The sequence below is a fragment of the Miscanthus floridulus genome, chromosome 18, assembly GCF_019320115.1.
Source record: "Miscanthus floridulus cultivar M001 chromosome 18, ASM1932011v1, whole genome shotgun sequence".
Classification (NCBI taxonomy): domain Eukaryota; kingdom Viridiplantae; phylum Streptophyta; class Magnoliopsida; order Poales; family Poaceae; genus Miscanthus; species Miscanthus floridulus.
This window is the reverse complement of record NC_089597.1, coordinates 30433536-30455441: the sequence shown is the minus strand read 5'-3', so window position 1 is coordinate 30455441 and position 21906 is coordinate 30433536. Positions and strand designations below refer to the sequence as shown.

At 46.5% G+C, this 21906-nt stretch overlaps 4 protein-coding genes and 1 non-coding gene across 5 annotated transcripts; 1 reads left to right on the top strand and 4 right to left on the bottom strand.

The window, feature by feature from the left end:
* Window positions 1-249: 249 nt before the first annotated feature.
* Window positions 250-1806, bottom strand: LOC136522909 (RING-H2 finger protein ATL13-like). Its single transcript, XM_066516704.1, has one exon. It carries the CDS (start codon window positions 1700-1702, stop codon window positions 407-409), a length of 1296 nt encoding a protein of 431 aa, XP_066372801.1. The 5' UTR covers window positions 1703-1806; the 3' UTR covers window positions 250-406.
* A 6410-nt stretch (window positions 1807-8216) lies between these two features.
* LOC136521693 (UDP-glucuronate 4-epimerase 1-like) lies at window positions 8217-10654 on the top strand. Its single transcript, XM_066515448.1, has one exon. The coding sequence runs from the start codon at window positions 8538-8540 to the stop codon at window positions 9858-9860; it is 1323 nt and encodes a 440-aa protein (XP_066371545.1). The 5' UTR covers window positions 8217-8537; the 3' UTR covers window positions 9861-10654.
* Window positions 10655-11487: 833 nt separating this feature from the next.
* On the bottom strand, window positions 11488-13499 carry LOC136520762 (uncharacterized). Its single transcript, XM_066514414.1, has 5 exons — window positions 12849-13499; window positions 12603-12738; window positions 12277-12368; window positions 11879-12002; window positions 11488-11790 (listed from the first exon to the last, which is right to left on the bottom strand). The coding sequence occupies exons 1-5, from the start codon at window positions 13328-13330 to the stop codon at window positions 11728-11730; spliced, it is 897 nt and encodes a 298-aa protein (XP_066370511.1). The 5' UTR covers window positions 13331-13499; the 3' UTR covers window positions 11488-11727.
* Window positions 13500-13575: 76 nt separating this feature from the next.
* On the bottom strand, window positions 13576-21104 carry LOC136520761 (origin of replication complex subunit 1-like). Its single transcript, XM_066514413.1, has 17 exons — window positions 20317-21104; window positions 19672-19807; window positions 19426-19575; window positions 19180-19323; window positions 18956-19107; window positions 18783-18882; window positions 18565-18687; window positions 18292-18453; window positions 18096-18153; window positions 17835-18013; window positions 17099-17222; window positions 16827-16897; window positions 16612-16707; window positions 15455-15531; window positions 14243-14326; window positions 13961-14108; window positions 13576-13857 (listed from the first exon to the last, which is right to left on the bottom strand). The coding sequence occupies exons 1-16, from the start codon at window positions 21021-21023 to the stop codon at window positions 14045-14047; spliced, it is 2427 nt and encodes an 808-aa protein (XP_066370510.1). The 5' UTR covers window positions 21024-21104; the 3' UTR covers window positions 13576-13857; window positions 13961-14044.
* Window positions 19441-19518, bottom strand: LOC136525036 (small nucleolar RNA snoR28). The gene has a single exon (XR_010776367.1). It is a non-coding gene; the product is annotated as a small nucleolar RNA snoR28 (small nucleolar RNA).
* Window positions 21105-21906: the final 802 nt, after the last annotated feature.

The window sequence follows — 21906 nt, the reverse complement described above, 5'->3', positions numbered from 1 at the left end:
TTTCCATCAGGAGGCAGGAAGGTTCAGAGTCAGAGATGCTAACAAGATTTGGAATTCTAATTTAAATCCATCACCATCAACCTGGCCAACCAAAACAACCATTCTTCTTTATTGCTCATGACTCATGAGTGGCTTCCAAGTTCGTCCACCACTGTTCAACCTCTAAAGCAAATCACCAAGAACGAATTCCTCTTTAATCTGCTAATTTTGAGTCAGACCAATGAAATTCCCTCAACACATTTTCTTTTTTATACAATTTCCTGCTTGCTTTGCGATCACTACAGTAATCAGTCTATCTAAGAAATAAAACAAAAGGAGACAAGAAATGAAGCGAGGAAAAGAAAAAAAAATCCAATCTTATGTGTTGAACCAACCACCAACGTGCAAAGTGCAAACCAAATGCGGATCACGAATGGCTTCCCTGCCTCCCGCCGGCGACCCAAAGCATCGCCGCCCTAGGCACCGACGGCGGCCTCTCTTCTGCAAGAGACGACGCGCCACTCTCCCCGGGGCCACCTGCCTCGACGTCGCAAGGCTCCTCGTCTCTGCGGTGCCTCTTGCAGCTTGAGGCCATCGCCGGCCACCGGAACGACGCCGCGCGTCTCTCGCCGGCGGCCGGTTCCGCCGCGGAGCCAGGGCGGCCACCGTCCTCCTCTCTCCTGGCGACCGACGCCATCCAGATCTTGGACATGGAGAAGCTGTCCCTGCTCAGGCTCGCGGCGCCGGCCTCCGTGACGGCCGTCTCCCACGCGCCCGCCTTCTTGGGGCACCCGAGGTCGCACGCCGACAGCGCGTGGCGGCGGCGCGACGACCTGGAGCTCGCGGGCCTCCTCTTCGGGGTCGCCTTGATGGTGACGCGGAGCGCGGCGTGGTCGCCCATGACGTACTCGTAGGATCCCATGGACAGGCACCGCCTCTGCCCGAAACTTCCCCTGCCGCCATTGCTACTACCTGTGCCGTCGGGCGCGAGGTCCCTGGCACTGGCATTGCCGTCGACGCACCTGAGCTTGCCCAGCTTCACCTCCACGATCTCCTCCGCGTCGTCCTTGGGTGACTCGTCGCTGCCTCTATCTCCCGGATCACCGCCGTCCCTGGCGGCCGTCTCGGCGAGGCCATACGAGTGGTGGAGCAGGAGCAAGGACGACGACGACGGGCTGGAGTAGGAGTAGTCGGCCTCGGCGAGGATGCTGCCGCGGCAGAGCGGGCACGTGGAGTGCGAGAGCAGCCAGGCGTCGATGCAGGGCACGTGGAACGCGTGGCCGCACGTCGGGAGCAGGCGGAGCTTGTCGTCGTCGGCGAACTCGCAGAGGCAGACGGCGCAGTCGAACGGGTCGCCGTCGTCCTTGGCGGCGGCGCGCGCGCGGCGGCCCACGGCGACGGCGCGGTAGGGGAAGACGGGCAGCGCGTCGATGAAGGCCTGGTCGACGCCCGCGTCATGGAGGTGGAACAGCTGCTGGAGCTGGCCCTGGAACGCCGTGGGGCTGCTGCCGTCGGCCGCCGCCGCCGCGGCGTCCCCGACCTGGCGCCGGCGCCGGCGCGCTCGCCGCAGGCGCAGCAGGTTCTGCGCCAGCAGGTTGAGCAGGCCGAAGATGAAGAAGACCATGGCCAGGATCGCGATGAGGAGGAGCACCCCCGGGCTCAGCTTCCGCTCGATGGCGAGAGACCCCGGTGGCGGCGACGGCGGTGCAGGAGAAGCGTCCATTGCTCCCCCCACCACACCAACGGTGAGCACCGCCACCCGCGACACCTACGACGACGAAGAGGAAGAGGAACGTGACGTGTTTTGTTGTCTATGGGAGACGCGACATGGCGAGACCACGGCGTGGAGTGTGAGTGGGGCTGGGCGGGGCTTTGGCCTTTGTTTGGGACCTGGGAGAGGATTGGTGACGGACACCGCCACACTGACACCGACGGCGACGCAATGCAACAGAGTGGCAGAGCGGTGATGGTCAAATGGTTCGTTTGGGTGGGGATCCAAGGATGAGGAGGCCGGTGGAGTTGAAAGTCTGCAATCTGCAACCAGATACTACTGCTACTAGAATGCAGAAAGCCTGCACTGCAGGCTGCCGGTGCCGGCACAAGAACTCTCTGCTTGTCCTAGAAATACTTCTTACCACGTAAAAGAATGCAATTCTGGCTTTTAAGAAGTCAAATAATTTAAACTTTAACTAAATTTATATAAAAAAGTGTAAACATTTATGATACAAAGCAAGTATCATTAGATTAGTTATAGAATATATTTTTATAATAAATTTATTTGGAGACATAAATATTAATAATATTTGCTATAAACTTAGTCAAACTTTAGCTTCTTTGACTGGCACGCATCCCATAATTACATTATTTCGTGGACGAAGGTAGTACAATAGATTCAGTGACGAAGCCAGGAAAAAATTTAGGGGGGGCTGAACAAAAGAATAGAGATTTTTTTATCTTCTCTTAACCTTAGCCCCTCCTACCTAATACATGTATGCATAAAATTTTAAGAGATGGCTTAGAGAAACTCCACGTGCTCAGGATGGGTAGGGGGGGCTGAAGCCCCCCTAGCCCCACCGCTGGATCCGTCCATGAATAGATTCCTCCATTTAAGTGGTTCTCGCTTCTCCTTGTTCCTGTTCCTAACTCCTCCCAGGGTAGTTCCCATTGTTTGGCACTTTCCATATTTTGTGGGTGCAACATCAACAAATTCGCTCATTATCAAGTTACAACCTAAGATCTATGACTATATTATGTTAACTGTTCGTATTTTGTTCATTCCATTGGTATGCTTCCAGGTACCTGTAATTGTGATCTGTTTGCTAGAACCAAGGGGTCTTTCTGTGGAAACCTTCGTGAGCAATCATCGTTTTTTTTTATGGTTTTTCCGCTTATCAGAGCAGCTCTTTCCACACCTCCGGATATCTGGTGCCAAATCGTCATCCTCATCCCTTTCCTTATATATTTGATAATCGAGTTTGCTATTTTGTGGCATTGATTGTTCAAGTTCGTGATGAGGGCTGGACGAGTATGGGTACTGTGCGTGCCTGCAGTACTATCTATCTGTAAAGCCGCTTCTGCTCTGAACGGGTAGCAAAGCCAAAGCAATAGGAGAGGGAGAGGGAGAGCGAGCTCTTAGTAATGAGTTAGGAAAAAGTCTACTTAACCCCCCACCTATCAACCATGGTCTACTTCACCTTCAAACTATAAAACCATCTATTTTATCTCCCTGAACTTTTCAAAACCGTCTATTTCACCCCTCGGACGGTTTTCGACGGTTGTTTTGCTACAGTAACGGTGGTTTGCTATAGTGTCTGTGTTTCATCTTTTTCTTTTTTTATTTATTTTCGCTGAATCTTTGAAAAATCATACTAAATCACAGAAAATTTATAAAATAGAAAATCCAATTTTGTTGGACTCCACATGAGTAGATCTACACAATGAACACATAATATGATATGCTTTAGTACAAAATTTTTGCTGTAGTTTTAGATTAATTAGAAAATCCAATTTTGTCTGTAATTAATTGAAACAATTCATAGTTGCAGCTTCTGTGGTCCAATTATGGTGAAATTTTTATGGTAGGCTAATTATTGTATGCTTGAACTATAGTAAAAATTCCGTACTCATTGGACCATGTATAACTTAGTTATAGATAAATTTTAATTAATTACAGACAAAATTAGATTTTCCAATTAATCTAAAGATACAACAAAACATTTGTACTAAAGCATACCACATTATATGTTAACTATGTAGATCTACTCATGTGGAGTCCAACAAAATTGGATTTTCTATTTTATGATTTTTCTATGATTTATCAAAGATTCAGCGAAAATAAATAAAAAAAGAAAAGGTGAAACCACAGTAAATGTAGCAAACCACCGTTACTGTAGCAAAACCACCGGGGATAAAATAGACGGTTTTGAAAAATTCAGGAGGTAAAATAGACGGTTTTATAGTTTGGGGTGAAGTAAACCATGGTTAATAGATGGGGGATTAAGTAGACTTTTTCCTAATGAATTACGACTCTGCCAGCAGAGAGCCAAGAGACACCCATCGTGATCGTGGTCGCGCACGAACCAGATTGTGCACTGTTGCTGTACTATCGTCATGGCCCTCCAAACACGGGGCTAATAACATGTCAACAGTGAACGGACACGCTGGCCTTGTCGAAAGCGAAGCTGGGACGACGCAGGATCCAGCACCCACCGCCTGTCATTCTGGCCACGTTTCCTCCTGGATCTGCCGCTGTTCCATCGCCGCCGGCGACGAGTCCTGAATTGTGTTGCTTTTCTTTTCTTTTCTTTTCTTCCGGCTACCCTACCGCCGCACCCTGGCCGCGACTGGGGCTGGCTAGTGCCTCCGCAGTCACGTGGGCCGGCCGTGTGTGGGGTCGGCTCACGGGCTAGATCACAGTTTGCTCTCCCGGAGAAGTGACGCCGGGCCTCCTCACCCACCGCCGAGTGCCAAGAAACCGGTTGCTTTTCGTTTCACAGGAGGGGAAACTGGAAACTTGCCCAGTTTGGCTCGTCTCCTTCTACCTGCCACTGCCCACTGAAGTACTGAACCCTGTGATCTGCTATTGCAGGCTGCTACTCTCGTCTGGCCATCATCCAAACCGGCAGAAGCAGAATCTTCACCTAACCCCGTGAAGCTTCCAAGCCTTTTTCCCCCCTCGTCCAGACCATGTGCAGGTTCCGCCCTGATTGGCAATGTCAGTTGACCAGAGCCCAGAATCCATGCATCACTATATTTTGGTCTCGTTCGCTTGTCTTATAATATATACTTTTCAACTTAAATAGTATTTTTCTCTTACGATAAATCAGCCGGAACCGTGTTTTATCTTGTTTTTTCAGCCAAACAGAGACAGGATCGTGGTCCACAGGCTCCGGAACTGACTACCATCACGTTTCCCCCGGTTCGCTGTCGCCAAACTGCCAGCAAAAGGCACAGGAAAACAACCCCATTGGATATACATAGGCCCGTTTGAATTCCATGTAATTCTAAGAATCCGGATAAAAAGAGATAAAAATAATCAACAGTTTTGGGATTCTAAGAATCTATCTCTCTATACGAGTTAAAAATCCCTTTAAAATTTAGACCATTTGAGTGACATATTGGGATTTTGGAATTTTTTTTATCCGGATTATTAGAATCCTATGGATTCAGACGGGCCCATAAACAGAGTCCATGTAGGCAATGATTGGATCCATCCAAACTCCTATAAGATGGTAGGAGATAGGTTCATTCAACTTTTGAGACTGGCTTACGGGGTTCTGGGATGTTTGGATACCATCTGAGCTTCTAGAAGCTAGACTAGATTGTGGAATTTGCTAGGATTTAAACAGGCCCATAACTGAGAACCGAGCTTGAGCTCATTATCCATGGCCAAGGTGTCCAACATTGATGACTAGCAAAAACACACCTAGTCGTACTGGTATGGCCTTGAACAATGACATTTCATTATTTGGTGTTTGCATGCATGGTGTTTTATGATATGTACTAGACAGGGACATGAAAAGATCCAGCGGAACTTATCAGTCGAGCTTATCAGTCATGAAATAATATTTTTCTCTCACAATAAATTAGCTTCAGTCAGCTTATCAACCACAGAAACGGAACGGCGTGGGTCCCATGCAACGCAAAGACGGAGGGATCCGGCAAGCTTTTAGTTTCTGTTGCGTTGCTGTTGGCCTGTTGGGTCTGCAAGGGAAAACCGGTGTCATGATCGCGACCTTTCTGGACACGGAACCTTTTCCGTATAACGCACACAGGGGTCATGTTTTTGTTAATTCAGTTTGTTTACTAGTCCTTGCATTGTGCATATAGTACATCTTTTAGTTTTATGATTGATGTAAATGTATGAACTGTTGACAATTGTTTATACTATAAGGCCAGTTTTAATGCAGATTTTATGTGCATTTATTACATTGACATATTAGTAAAAATGTTGATCTAGCAAAGAATTCAAAAGTACATATGACGAGTACCTATAATCGGATACCCTCACCATACGGGGTTAGCTCGTATGTCTGAGTCCACGAATAACTTGACCGCTCGGTGACCTACGAAAGAAGTCGACTGGCAGCCTGTTGGTTTGACGGTGGTGTGTCGTAAATGATCGTAAATTTTTAGTCAGAATAATATTTTTCTTTCACATAAACCAACAGCAGTACTTCTTCACGAACCAGCAACGATACAATCCAGCCAAACGAACATGCTGCCAACTCAGCATAGACGAGCGTGCCTGCTCCACCCCAAGGCTGCAGACATATATAAGTTAAAAGCCGAATGTGGCAAGATGAGAAATACAACAACACAACGTCTGTAGTGCTACTGTAGTGCTATTACAGCGCATTGAGCGTACTGTTCCATCTACATCCGAACATGGGTCACAACAGCTCACATCAACATGGTTAAGGGCTCGTTTCGTTTGGAACAGTATGATGTCAGATCATTCCGGTTGATGAAATCTTATATAATTATAAACTAAAGATCTAGCCAGAACTATTTCTGAAGGCCATTCCTCGTGAAGCGAACGGGGCTACGGGAGACTCGCATACCACCTTTTGTCCTACACAACATGGGAGAATGGTCTCCCAGAAAGAAACGCGGCATGCAGCAATAGCGCACATCACTCCCCGAGACCCACACGGCATGGAGGATTCTCTCTTCCTCTCTGTAACCGTGCTTCCTAGCAATTTAAGGGGCAACAAGGTTCTCTTCTTCCCCACATAGGCCGGAGACGTCAGTCTCTTAGCAAAGTCCCTCTCAATTTTTTAGACTCATTCTTCTTTTTTCTCTCTTACTCAGTTTGTAACCCCTATAGCAAATATCGAGCCCTCATGCTCAGAAACATAATTGAACACCAACTGAATGGGACGTAGGGCACATTGTTAGAACCAGTATAAATCATGAGTCTCTGAGTGCTAGGTATGCGAAGCCCACGCGCATAGCTAAATTTACTAGGCGACATGCGGGTACCTCTATGACAAAACGTCGACAAGAGAGAACATGAGTTTCATCAATATAGAGAGAAATTGATGAGCGTCTACCCAAAAATTGGCGAGAGAAGAGGATTCATTGGTATGTTCGGCAGTATTGACAGTACGTATTGGCAATAGGAAAGATGACCAAATGCGTGGAAGGGCTAATTCACTCAAGCACGATCTTTATTTAGCGCTCGCGTGCCATTTCAAGTTCTCAATGATGGTTTCTAACTATGACTTTCCAACTGATCAGTTTCTTTGAAATGGCTGGTTGAACTTTCCTTTTCTCCCATGAATATATCTCTTTTTCTTGCATATCAGTCTTTTAACCTGTCTCTTTCGTTACATGAATATCCATAAATATCTCTAATTAGTTTATCCCTTTAGTTTTCTTGTTACATGACTAATCTTAGCAACAAACGAGGGTGCAATAACGATCCCTGTTACTTGTTCCAACAGTGATATCAATGTTACAAACTAGTGTACTCTATTTATCAAAGAACTAAAGGGCCCAAGGTGTTAAGAGTCAGCTACATGATCAACGGGTAACACATGTTACTCTCTTGCTCACGGAATACACCAAAAAATGGGATGTGTTTGTGAACTCAATATCTATGCCCGTCACTGACAAGTATAAGGAACAAATAAACGAAGAAAAAAAGATATTGTAATGCCCAACTCATCTATACGACCGAGGCCAACTCGAGAATATTGTGTTATCTTGTATCGCACTGTACTTCATAACATGGTAGTTGAAGACGAAACAAAAGAAGAAGAAAGCGGTCCTGAAGAGAATCTTGATATAAAAACGTCAAGTAATTATCCTTCGAAAGATACGTTTCATCATTTGAAAGAGTGCTAGAAAAGGTGGTGATATTTGAAAGAGTTACATAACACATTTGATCACGACACCACAAAAGAATTACATACTACTATGTAACTGGCCTTTTGGAACAGTGAGATAAAAATGTTTATGGAGAGAGCTTGTTTCATCAATCCCTCGGTACTCCTAAAACTGAGGTAACATCCTTTGAAAGTGGGACATGAAACTCCCAGCTCCGACTGCTCAGACTAGCCTGATAAGAAGCTCTGTGTTCGTCTCCCATGGTCACGCCACTTTCAAACCTCCTCGAAACCAGCCACCGCCGGAATGAATGAATGAAGCCTCTACGGCGACAGAGCATAGAAGAGCGCAGCTAAAAATAGACGGGGCTAAATTACAGGGACCTCCATCAACATCGCCGAGCCCTGAAAAAACACAGCACGAAGCAAGCCAACAATGGCTATTTATAACATCTCCCCTTTCTCTCTCCTCCCCTCCCCTCCTTAGTCCTCAGCGCGCGCCGGCCGCCTCCGCCCATCGTGGTGCCATGCCATTGCCGAGAAGACGATCTTGCAAGGAACGCGCGCATGCAAGAACGTCATCACATAGAGGAGCAGCAGGTGCAGGTGGAATCGAAGGCTTGATCCCTGTTTAGACGGAAGCGGTCGAGGCCTGCAAAAGCTCTTAATTTGCATTGGCCGCCGGAGTGGGCTGCAGTGCGGGTGGATCGGTCGCATGCGAGGAGGATGCGAGTGCTGGAGGAGGACCTGTACCCGCCGACGCCGGGGAAGGTGAAGGTGGAGCGGGCGGGGGCGATGAGCCGGCACCTCCACCGCTGCTTCGCGTCCACGGGGACCATGTTCCTGTGGGCGCTCTTCCTGGTGGCCATGACGGCCACGTACCTGAGCGTCCACTCCTTCGTCGACACATCCTCCCGCTACTTCGCGGCGTCCTGGGGCGGGCTGCACTGGGAGCGCCAGATCCGGGCGTCGGCGTCGCCGCGGCGGCCCCCGGGGTCCGCGGAGGGCGCCGGGCTGTCCGTGCTCGTCACGGGCGCCGCGGGGTTCGTGGGCACGCACTGCTCGCTGGCGCTCCGCAAGCGCGGCGACGGCGTCGTGGGCATCGACAACTTCAACTCCTACTACGACCCTTCCCTCAAGAAGGCCCGCCGCGCGCTGCTGGGCTCCCACGGCGTGTTCGTCGTGGAGGGCGACATCAACGACGGCCGCCTCCTGGCCAAGCTCTTCGACGTCGTGCCCTTCACCCACGTGCTCCACCTCGCGGCGCAGGCCGGCGTGCGCTACGCCATGGAGAACCCGGCGTCGTACGTGCACTCCAACATCGCCGGCCTCGTCTCCCTCCTCGAGGCCTGCAAGGACGCCGACCCGCAGCCGGCCGTCGTGTGGGCGTCCTCCTCCTCCGTCTACGGACTCAACGACCGCGTCCCCTTCTCGGAGGCGCACCGCACCGACAGGCCGGCGTCGCTGTACGCCGCCACCAAGAAGGCCGGCGAGGAGATCACCCACACCTACAACCACATCTACGGCCTCTCCGTCACCGGCCTCCGCTTCTTCACCGTGTACGGGCCGTGGGGACGCCCCGACATGGCCTACTTCTCCTTCACCCGCAACATCCTCCAAGGGAAGCCCATCACGGTGTACCGGGGCAGGGACCACGTCGACCTCGCCCGGGACTTCACCTACATCGACGACATCGTGCGCGGCTGCCTCGCGTCGCTGGACACGGCGGGCCGAAGCACCGGCACCGGCGGCAAGAAGCGCGGCCCGGCACCGTACCGGATCTTCAACCTCGGGAACACGTCGCCCGTCACGGTGCCCACGCTGGTGTCCATCCTGGAGAGGTACCTGCGGGTGAAGGCCAAGAGGAACGTGGTGGAGATGCCCGGCAATGGCGACGTGCCCTACACGCACGCCAACATCAGCTTGGCACGGGAGCAGCTCGGCTACAAGCCCACGACCAGCCTGGAGATGGGGTTGAAGAAGTTCGTCAGGTGGTACCTCTCCTACTACGGATACAACAGGGGAACGCATACCTTCAGGAACTCATGATGTGATATGTGATTAGTAAATGTCGCTTTGTCACGCCTTCCACTCTTTCTCTGATCACAGATGGGAATTTTTTTGCTTTAGTAGACAAGTTGGGGACGGAAATGCGAGGAAGAATATAATTCTGTTGTAGTTGGGTGAGGAGAGGGAACGGCGACAGAGCGATGAAATGAACGGGGTGATGATTCTGTATTTTCTTCTGTAAATTGTATCAATCATTATAGAGTTATCCTTTCTTTCTAAAAAATTACTCATCATCACATATAAAAATAGCAACTTTGGGGATCTTATTAGGCAAACAGACAGGCCACTTAACAGGAGCCAGAAAGAAAGATAAGGAGCTGATGTTACTGGACAGAATGGTGTGACAACATCCTTTGAGCAGGGACTGCATTTTAATTTCCTAGCTCAATTTAGATATCTAATAATGAGTATCCTCCTTCCTGACCTCTACAGATGATTTTGCAGAGAACATGTGTCGGGTTCATAAACTCAGGGTCTCTGATGGACCCGTTTTTCAGCAAAAGCTCGGCCCAGCAGACGGCATTACAACAACGCGCGACTCCTGGACCGGCCCAGATACCTAACGACAGGCTGGAAGAGCTAGCCCTGTTCACTTGTCTTATAATCCGTACTTTTCAACTTGTTTTTTCAGCCGGAACAGTGTTTTTTTCTCACAACAAATCAGCCGGAACAATGTTTCGGCTTGTTTTTTCAGCGAAGCGAATGGGACGCCAGTCTCCGACCGGAAGACCTGGTCAAGGAGGGAACGACACTCGCTTCCGACTCCGACCCGCTTTTCCAACCGGGAATACATCGAACTTCTGCTTACAGCTCTTCTCCGACCGGCGCGGTCGGAGCCGACTGGGGACGCCCGCTCGGTGAGGACCCAAGAATCAGGCAGAGCAGATAAGGCAAGGCGCTCAAGTCAACCGCAATACCGAGGACCGTACCCTACACATCTGCAGGACACTACCGCCAGGCCATGGCAGAAGGGTGCTTTGCAACCTTTCAGACATGTCAGAACACGAACTGTGTTGTGGGCGCCGACATTTGTCCTACAGTATGGTAGGCGCCGACGTTTGCCATACCAGAAGAACACGATGGAGCCTACCACATGCATCTAGACGTCAACAGTATTGTGGGCGCTGACAAACTGTCTTGTACCCGACGGCGTAGGCAACAAGACTAGAAAGCACACACACTCTCTTTCTTTCTCTCTCCTAACTTGTAAGGCCGTCCCCTTCACCTATAAAAGGGGATGTGCTCTCTCCTAAAGAACGACGGTCATTCCAACTGTCTTTCTCTTCTAAGCTTTAGACATTCTGAGCACTCGAACAGCTCTACGGCTCTAGAACTCTAAAGCTACACGCCTACACAGAGCATACGTTCTCATACTTAGCGCACGTAGGAACTCCCGTCACTCTTGACCCTTCGGTCCAGAGTCCGACCGGACCTTTAACACCCCCTTCTTATTCTCACTCATTTGTAACCCCACGGCAAACTTCGAGCATCTGGGCTCAGGAATAAAGTCATCGACCGACTGAAACTGGACGTAGGGCACGTTGCCTGAACTAGTATAAACCTTGTGTCATTGAGTGTTAGGTCACATCCGATCACGACGTACGGCAAAACTATAAATATTTACTTGTTGGTCACTTTTCGCACCGACAACATAACTCCCAACAGAGGAGCTAAAGCTTTGATTCAGATGACCTTATATTCTCATCTTTTAAGGGCCCTTCTGCTTCTGGCATATTTGGTTTTCACACAAATTTTGGAGCAATTTTATTGACATAGATTTTGATTTTAGCATGAACCCGGAAAAACTTCTGTGCTCATCCCAATTTTGACAATGGGCTCAGTGATCTCATCGTCTTCCAAAATAAGCAGTGATTCCTTTGAATCTGTGGTGCACGTAGTTCTCTTCGTTCTGGAATGATCAGAGATCGACAGGTCTTGAAACACAAAAGTTCCCTCGAAATGCTGGAAGTTTGAGAAGAGTTTTAAAAATAACATACCTCAAAATCTAAGGGAGGGCAAGACAACCAGGAAAGTTCCTCCACTTGAGTCACGTCCACGGTCCGCGGCAAGAACATCATGATGTTAGGAGCTATTTTCTGAGCTGCTTGAAATGTCGCATACCTACACACACAGCCGTAAGCTTGTTAAGACGCTATTGTTCTGAGAGCTCTTGATTCTATGTTTTCATCTTGATTGCTATACAAATGCTACCCAATTATACATGTATATACAATTTCACATTGAATTTTTGTGAGCAAACTTTGATGGTCGTAGCTACAGAATTACGGTGCAAAATGTGCAAGTTGCTTATCCGTTATCAGGATTTCACTATGAAGCTGAAACATGGATTCTCATTTTTATCTTTCAGCAAGGGCAAACAAAGCGAACAACATACCCGTCTTTCGGCTTCAGCATATCAAGAGTGTAAACTGGAGCTTGAATGTATGATGGCCCTCCCCAGGGTGGTGAAAGGAACACCAAATCAGCCTGGTGGCATTGAGGCAATCAATCAGCAAATAATTTGAATGGTGAAATAACTGCACGTTCTTCTTTACAGTGACTAGTATGATCAGGTGTCAGGGTACAGATATAAGTATATGACATGAGAGGTTCAGGATTCAGAAATCAGTGGCCAAAGCTTGGTCGGTTGGTCGCACTGAGCTTTCACAAACTGTGACGATCTTTCAGTCTCCCTGCACTACTGAATTCATTAGACGATACCTTGAGGAAAGGCGCCAGGCGGAAGAAGTCACCGACAATGAACTCGATCCTGTCCTCGACGCCGTACACCCTCGCGTTGTGCGCCGCCAGCTCCACCTTTCGCGGGTCGATCTCCACGGCGACCACATAGCAGCCCCTGCAGCACGAGGCGCGCCGCGGAGGCGGGGTCAGTCTCTGTAGCAGAGGAGAGGGCAAAGAGAAACAGGAGATGAGATGGCGCGGCGCCGCGTAGTCCCCGTGACGTACCTGGCGGCGAACTGGATGGAGTTGCCGCCGCACCCGGCGAAGGCGTCGACGACGAGATCGCCGGGCGCGGCGCGGGCGGCCTGCGACGCCGCGATGGACTCCGGGGTGGCGGAGTACCAGCCCTCGGCGTCCATGCGCACGCCGCGGTCATAGAGGTTGAAGAGGCTGTACCGGTGCGCCCAGTACTTGCCCGCCACGGCCGCCTCGGAAGCGGAAACGGCGGCGGCGGCGGCGGCGGCATCGGGGCTCCGCGCCTCGACGTCCTGCTCCTGCTTTTCATCTGCCGCCCTGAGGCTCTTGGGCTCCCTCGGTCTCACGACCTTGCGGGCAGACTTGGCCGTGCGACGGCCGGTTTTGGGTGTGGTGGCGCCGAGAAGGCGGAGGAAGCGGTGATGGATCCTCTGGAGGAACCGGACGGCGTGGGCGCGGGCGCCGCGCCGGCTCCGGGACTCTGGCGCGGCGGCGGCGCTTCTTTTCGCCATGCCCTGTTGTTTTGTTACACCGCTGGTCTGCTAATGCTGGCGGGACCGCGGGCCCTCGATGCTTCAGAAACGAATTTTGAAGGCCGCTAGTTTAAACCACTTAGGCTGTTTTCAGTTTAGCGAGGAAGACGACCAAAGAACAGAAGAACGAGATTTAGATGGCCAACGCATTGGAGCCAGCAAAAGAGTACAAATTTGATATCTCAATGTTTCTTATTCAAAACTCTCAATGTTCTTGTAACAAGCAATTCTTATATAGTTATATAGTTACTAAAAGATGGGAATAGAAAACAACAGGATCAGCTCACACGCGGCAGTTCAATTACAACATAAACAACAACATACTTTGAAGGAGACGAAATTCCAGACGTACAGATTTCTTAACGTTTTACATTCCTGGTGTGCGATTAAATATGTGCGATTCGTTGGGTGCAGCGACATGCCGACATCCTTTGCCGGTTCCTTTGCAGATCTGAGGCTTAGAGTGACCACGAGATCGACCATGGGATATGTGTGTTTGAAAGGTTCTGCATAAGATATGTGTGGTAAGCTCCTTAGCAGGTTCAAGAATCCAGAAAGATCGGATGAAAAGCCGGTAATCAGGACATCGGCAGTGCAAAGAGAACTTACTGCGGGTAAAGTAGAATTGTTGCTTCCAAAGAGAACAGAATTGCAGCAGAATGCCAGGAATTAATGGTTAATGCAGTATGAGCCTCACAAGTACTTGGATAGCCAAGGAAGATCTGGGGATTCCTTGAGGGCAAATGTCACATCGTCACTGTCAACCGAGAAAACGAGGTATTAGATCACGAGCAAGAGAAAGTAGGTTTAAACTGATGTTTGGCTTTGATTTAAAAAGTTTTTAATACTTTCGAAAAAAAAAAGTTTTTAATGCTGTTTTCAAAAGCCGACCTTGGATAGTTCAGCTGCAGCTTCTGCAACTTGTGCTTACTACCCTCGTCGCAGAGGATGATCTTGCTTTCACCAAGCTTGCAGCTGCGAATGGAACATATACAAAAGTTACTGATAGAGCACTGAACTAAATCAAGGGAGAGTAAATAAAAGTTAGAAGAAATGAGAAGTGATGGAACATCAGTACAAAGCATCAGTGGTTCTATCTCGTTAGAGATGAATGAAATGCCACAGAAGATGAAAATGTCCAACAACAGGAGAATTTTCACAAGTAATTCCCAGCTAACTAAAAGCAACAACTGCATTTAGTACAACAAAAGCTATGCCAATTGGACCACCTTGAATAATGCATGGTCCAAGTTTACAAATTCCACATAATCTTCACATGCTCAAAATGTGAATACGAAGGATGCAATAGCAATTGAAATGGATGTCAGGCTGAAGCATGCACTAGTCCGTGTAGTCATTGCTTTCAATAATATTTACTAGAAAACTACTGCCTGTCATTCTAGGTAGGCCAATTGGACTACCTTGAATAGGGTCCAATTTTTACAAATTCACACAATCTTCACATGCTCAAAATTTCAACACATGAGAAATGAAAAGGATGAAATAGCAATTGAAATGTATGTCAGGCTGAAGTTTTCACTTGAGTCTATATCCAAGCAAGCCCTAGTTCATATAGCCATTGCTTTCAATATGCTAGAAAACTATTATCTCCGTCCCATAAAAACATGTTATTCTGGGCTTGTCTGGGCTTGTCCTAAGTCAAAATATTTTAAGTTTGAACAAGTTTACAAAGAAGACTGTCAACATTTATGACATGAAATAGGCATACTACGAAAATAGTTCCATGATGAATCTAATGGCACCTATTTGGTATTTGGTAATATAGATATCAGTATTTTTTTTAGTACAAAATTTGTCAAACTTAAGATAGTTTAGCTGAGGATGAAACTAGAACATCATGTTCTTTGGGACAGGTAGAATGATACATGCAGATGCTAGGGTTCGAAGTTGCAATAAGAACATGGCAATGTAACTGCATTTGCTATGACACACAGAAGCAAAGGCAACACCATCACAATTCACTGGCCACATTACACATGATGGTATGTGTACATGAACTCATGGAGTCAACAGTATGTATAAGGAACTTGAAACAGTTTCATCTATTGCAAGCTACACATTAGATTGGATTAGCTAGCATACCAAATTTTCACGAGTGTGTCGTAACCAGGCACTAGTTCTCTGTTGGCATGGCACCAGGAGAAAACTGTTGTTGCTAACTACAGAAAAAGAAAATATCTCGTTAGATTTCTTAAGCACCCATACTAGTATTATGTGCATGGCCCCAAACAGGCAGGACATAAACAAGAGCAGTACTGTTAACATCTTGCCACTATGAAACTTCCAAGGTAAGCATGAAACAGTTCATTGCATGCCTCAGTTCACATGGAAACTTAATCAGATACGAAGCTAGTGGGGAAAAAAAGCAACACTTAGTGTATGAAAGTATAATTAAGACTGGATGATAATCATTGAAATGAACAATACAACAACAACAACAACAACAAAGCCTTTAAGTCCCAAACAAGTTGGGGACTTAAAGGCTTTGTTGTTGTTGTTGTTGTTGTATTGAAATGAACAATACAGTGAAAAAATATTGCACTTGCAATAGTTCCATCCAGTTTTACAATTGCAGCAGGGTAAGATAGAAAAGAAAAAAAAAAGTGGTTAATGGAAATAGGGGACTGCCTAAAAAATGAACAAGGGATTCTGAAGCCTGAATAAAGTCTGGAAGTCCAACAATACAATGTCAAGAAAAGTTTAGCCATCAGAAAAAAAAAATGTCAGCAAAACAGAGGAAATCCCAAATGAACAATTTGTAAGGTAGTTTTTGGTCCGCCGTCCGCATACCCTACTGCCAGCATGGGGTGGGACAGCCACACAAGGGACCATGCCAGACATAACTGACGCTACAAATTTCTGTACCAATGTAACTTGTTCTAAGTATTGGATTTGAGTCAACATCATGGCACATAGGCAATTAAGCATGTAAGCCTAAAGGCCATCTGTATACTCTGACTCCTGGGCTTGGCAAGGACTTTTTTTATTTCCACCAACAGAATTAAAAATCAGAAACATAGGGGCTAAAAAGTAAAGGGCGTACCCAGTGCAAAGAGCTCCCGCTCTGTGCGGGGTCTGGGGAAGGGTGTTAGTGGCAAGCCTTACCCTCGCCTGTGCAATGCGAGGAGACCGCGACTCGAACCCGCGACCTTCCGGTCACAGGCGGTAAGACTCTACCGCTTGCACCAGGCCCGCCCTTCAGGGGCTAAAAAGTAAAAACACACAAAAGATAATCTAACCTTATCAAACATTATTTCACCTAGTCCGCTTTTGTACAGCTCATGAACTAAGGCAACCAATATAACTTTTCCAAACTTTGGGCAATTCTTCATCACCTGTAAATAAAGAGATAAAAATTTTACAGAGATCCAAATAATGATGGGTGGTCAAGTGACTTTAATAATTGATCTGGTTATGGGTACAAGCTTGCATAAAATGCACATTGTCAACTCACTTGAATATGCGGTGCCTGGAAGACTTCCTGAATTGCAGCTTCTATGTCACCCATGGAAACAACACCGTCACCTACAAGTATCGGATTCGTGTTCAGTGGATTATATGCAAGTTGGAATTTGACCCAAACAATGGACGGTTGAAGTCGTAAAACCATAACACGAATGGTGGATTTGTACTGGTGGTCGAGGTTTATGTGACCATAAGTATAAAATAATCCAGTGTACACACTTTTTCTTGAATAGTTGATTCCAACACAAATGTGCACAGTACCTTTATTTGCAGAAACAGTACCCTGTGCAGACTGTCGAGATTGTTTAACACGGTAGTCTGCAAACTCTGCTGCCCGTCTACAAATCTCTAAAGCTCGCCTAGCATCACCTGACATAGCAGCTACCTACAAGCAAAGGCAAGTAAATGGAAGTCCAAACCAACATTACAATAGAAAATGGCATGATCTTCGTACAAGTTAATTAGTGACAAGTGAGGAGCGTAAATTGACAGCCATTTAAAATTCTTTGTTTCCCCAGGCTTCAAAAAAATTGATCTCTGCAATGTGAACTCATTTAATGTAGTCCCTATGGTTATGAATTACACTTTGGCTAAAATACGGTCAATATTTTAAAGTTTGGACATTCAGTTTGCAAAAATGAAAATCACATGCAAATATTTGTCTTGAATAACACTTTCAAAATCTCATGCATTTATTAGATGTTATAACTTATCTTAGAAGAAAAGGTATGGTCAAAATTGCACCACGAAAACTATAAAAAGCAAAAAATGTCATGTGTTTTTTTTTTATCGGAGGGAGTACTAATATTTTACTTTGATTTGATGCCTAACGCAAGTATCATGAGTTCATTTATAATCAACCATAACATGAACTTACCACCTCATGTGTTCCAAGGAAACCTCAAAAATGGTGGAATGATGCAGAGAATAACAGCTATGGAAGTATGGATAAAAAGACATTACAGCAAACATAGAAACATGGTATTGCAAGGCAAACCTTTCTAGAAGAAAATTCAATAGCCTGTTCCTCAAAGGCACCAATACCCTTTAGACGGCTTGTTATAATTTCCTGCAGTTGCCTATAATTGTATGGACCAAAACACAGTCGTTGGATACCCATCCGACTTGATATACGAGGCAATAACTTTTCTGGAAGATCCATTGTGTTTGCTATACCTGCAATCATAGCAAAACAGACAAGGGGTAAGTAAAAGGTAAGGCTAAAATCACAGGTCAAAATAAAACAATAGTTAGTTACCTATAACAACTAGATTTGAATTTGGTTTGGTGGGCCAATCAAGAATGTTATACAGCACCTGATAAGAAAAAATACCAGTGTCAAATGATAGGAAAACAAATGCTAATACCAAACAGCCAGTTTATTTATTATTAATCTCCCTGGTATAAAACCTATGAGCAAAATAAACAATTATAATTTTGGGTTGAATTATTACCGATTGGTTTCTTGTTAAAAGAAGATCAAGCTCATCAATGAGCAAAATAATTGGCTGGTTTGCTTGCTTTCCAATTTTAGTGCCACCTGAAAAATGTTCTGTTAAAAAGTGAAGAGCCTTTTTACACCCAACCCTATGCCCACTCAACTGTTCATATACAACCTGCAGATTTTAAAAAGAATACACCAATTATAATTCTTTCCTGAGGGTTATGTGCCAGCTACAGTTGAGTAGGGCAGATTTATTTATCATTAGGCCACAAAACAGAAGTACCTTGTAGATATTCTCTGGAGATGTTAATTTAAGACCATTAATTTCAATAAAACAATACGGCCTCAAAGTTCCAGAATCAAATTCAGATCTCAGCCTCCTCATAACCGCAAGTACACTCATAGTCTGTAGGTTGATAAAAGAGATGCAGAAAATTGGTTTAATGTTTAGCCACGGCAGATGAGATAAAACCATAAAAGCACCCACAAAAAGAGTAGTACCTTGCCAGTACCAGGTACACCATGTATATATAGGCAGCGTCCTAGGCATCGTTCATTGCAGATTGCATCCTTTACAAATATAGATATCTCCTCCATTTCTCTGAAATGAGACTTCAGCTGAGTAGCAGTTTTTGTAAAACGCGCACAATATTCAGTCAGATGAATAAACATACTTATCCCTGCAAGGCAATGACTTAGGAAGAGTTGCCAATAACAGGGTTGCTTTTGCCTTCTCCAGCTCAGTCTTTTGGTGGCACCGAACATGCTCAGGAATTTTTCGTATCCCAATTTTTTGTAGGCCATATATTCTACCTTTCCTTGAATTCTATGTATAAATATGTCATTTCAGTAAAGAAATACAAAACAGAAGATGAAGAGAGAAGAGAAGGGTTGTTACAGCTGCCAATTCATGTGATTGATTCCTTCTGGCAGAGAAAGATGATGTAGGTTCTTCCTCCTCATCATACTCTGAATCTTCATCAGTGTCACTGTTATAATCATCTCCGGCATTGTAAGGCTCGTCATTGGGATCTTCCTTTGTCTACAAGAAATGAGTAGGAACAAGCTTAGTCACTGGGTACATCGCAATGGTGTCGAAGCTTCAAAGACGACTGTTTTGCATCTCAAGAGTTCACGTGCATACCTTCAGCTCATCAACAATATCTGCCAGACGCTTAAAATTATGCCAATGTATATCATACTCATATTCACAATAAAATACATCATCTCCATCATTAGCATCCCTAAAGTCTTTGGGGCTCATTACAGAACAATGTCTAAGGATTGTTTCCATCTGTACAGGCCATAAGCACAAAGAACTCAAGACAACAAAAGGACAAGCGAAGAAAAATTGTGAAAGAGACAACTATACACAGAAGACAATGATCACCTCAATGTCTCCAAGGTCATTGGTACGATACAGCTCTCTTCTCAAATTATGCGGCTGCCTTCCTGCTGCAGTCTCTTCAGGGATAATGTACCACCTGACCTTCGCCCAGAATGTGCCATCAAGCTCCCTCCATAAACTGTTACAGATAACAGCACCATTCAGTAAACTCACAAACATTGCATTAAGTGTTAAGTATCATTGACACATGTAAAGTGTATCTGGTGACATATTGAGGAAATGAGGAACATCTACCATCACAGATTGATTTTTTAACATTTTTTGAGAAACAAACAGAAGAGGATGAAGAGGCACACCTCAGTATAGAACAACGAACAAACCTGAATGTTACAACTAATAATAGAACTTTTTACACATCACTCAGTATTGAAACACTTAAACCATGAATAGGACAAATTATTGCACGATAGATTATAACACCGCAAGTTAGTTATCATAAGTGGTCGGCAAGTCAGTAACCAGTAACAACCGGTAAGCGGTAAGCACCTTCCAGTTCACAAGTAGTCAACTATAACCAGTTAAAACATTTTATATAGTATAAGAAAAAAAAATCCTAGGCCAATTTTCAGAAATTCGTGGCTCACCACTTAACTTCGAAACCCAATGCAGTGCCAAAGCCTCACTGACCTCTCGATGCGTGCAGCCCACAGATCGCTGGAAAGGAGTTTCTCCCTGGCGGTCCTCACGATGCGCTTGCCCTCAGGCGGCCTGGGCCGCTCGACCACCTTTCCGGCGCCCTCTGCCTCGCAGTATGGACACGCCCAGTCACCTTCAGGCACCCTCCGAAGCGGCGGTCGCACGCAACGCAGGTGGAATCCGCCGAGGCACGCGTCGCACTCCACCATAACCCCGCCGCCGGTGCGGAAACATACGCGGCACTCCTCCTCAGGGTCCTCCGCGTCAGACTCCGCCGCCTCCCGCCGCTTCACGTACACGTCATCACCGACCTCGAACTCCCCGCCGTCATACACCACCTTCCGGTAGTATGCCCTCTTTCTCGGGTGTCGCTTCTGCCTCTTGGGCTCGCGCTGAGCAGGGGTTTTAGGTGACGGCGCGGCGCGCTTGCCCCTGGAGGTAGGGGTCGGCGTAGCCTTCACCTGAACCTCCAGGGCGGCTTTGGTGGGGGTTTCAAGGAGGCGGCGCGAGCGCCGGACGGTGGAGGGTCTCGCCGGAGAAATCGGCGCCGGCGAGGCCGTCGATTTGGACTTCCGCCTGGGCGTGGGCTTGGACGGGGTGCAGAGGTCCATCCTGGACTCAGCAAGGGCGGCGACGGGCTTCGCCGGCGAGGATCTGGGCTTGGATTTTGACCTGGAGGGGGTGGCAGCGAGATCCATTTCCGGGTCTCGCCGGAGAAGGGGTGAGAGGCGGAGGAAGGGGGAAATGTGGATTTGAAATGGAGGGGGCTGATGGGACTGGCGGAGTTAGGGTTTCGGCCGTTTGGCGCCCATTCGCACTGCAGTTTTGGCATTTTTGTAAATTGCTCCTTTCTTCTTATAGTAATTTAGGTTAGGTACAGTTTTGCTTCAATAGTGAAACAACTTTTTCCAGCTCCACGAGTAGTTGAAGCTGAAGTTATTTAGAAAAAAAATGATTAGTACAACAGTTTCTCATAATAGATAGGCTAGAGCGAGCTAAAAGAAACTAGCATTTTCAGTACTATTCGGCACCAACACCTATATAGTCATTTGAATCAGCTCCGTTGGATGTCATATGGGTGTTAGGCCCATTGCTCCCGAGGCTTTATCCGTTGTTGCACGGGAATTTCTGGTGGTGCCGAGAAATCTTCCGATTAGAGGGGGTGGCCAACTAGAGGGAGGTTGTTTGTGCCTATGGTTCGTCTAATCTAATGTCTAGTATTTATCTTCCATCATACACTAAGTACTTAAGGGAGGACACTAAATTAACCCGAAAATCCATATTATTTCATCAGGATCACAAATGAGAGAATAAAGCTTACAACATTCTTAAGTCATTTCTTACATCACTTTCTATATAACATCAGAGTATAATATTTATTGTTTATAACCAGCGGAATATAACCATGTTATCAGAGTTTTAGCGGAAACAAAATTATTTAATGACCAGTTAAACATTAACATGATGATCCGTTATATACATCATAATAGGTTATAAGTTTTTCCTTTGTAAAATATTTTGGGTAGAAGTTTCAAATAAACTCTACGTCCGCAACGTTAAGAAAATCCTCGCTGAGCCCAT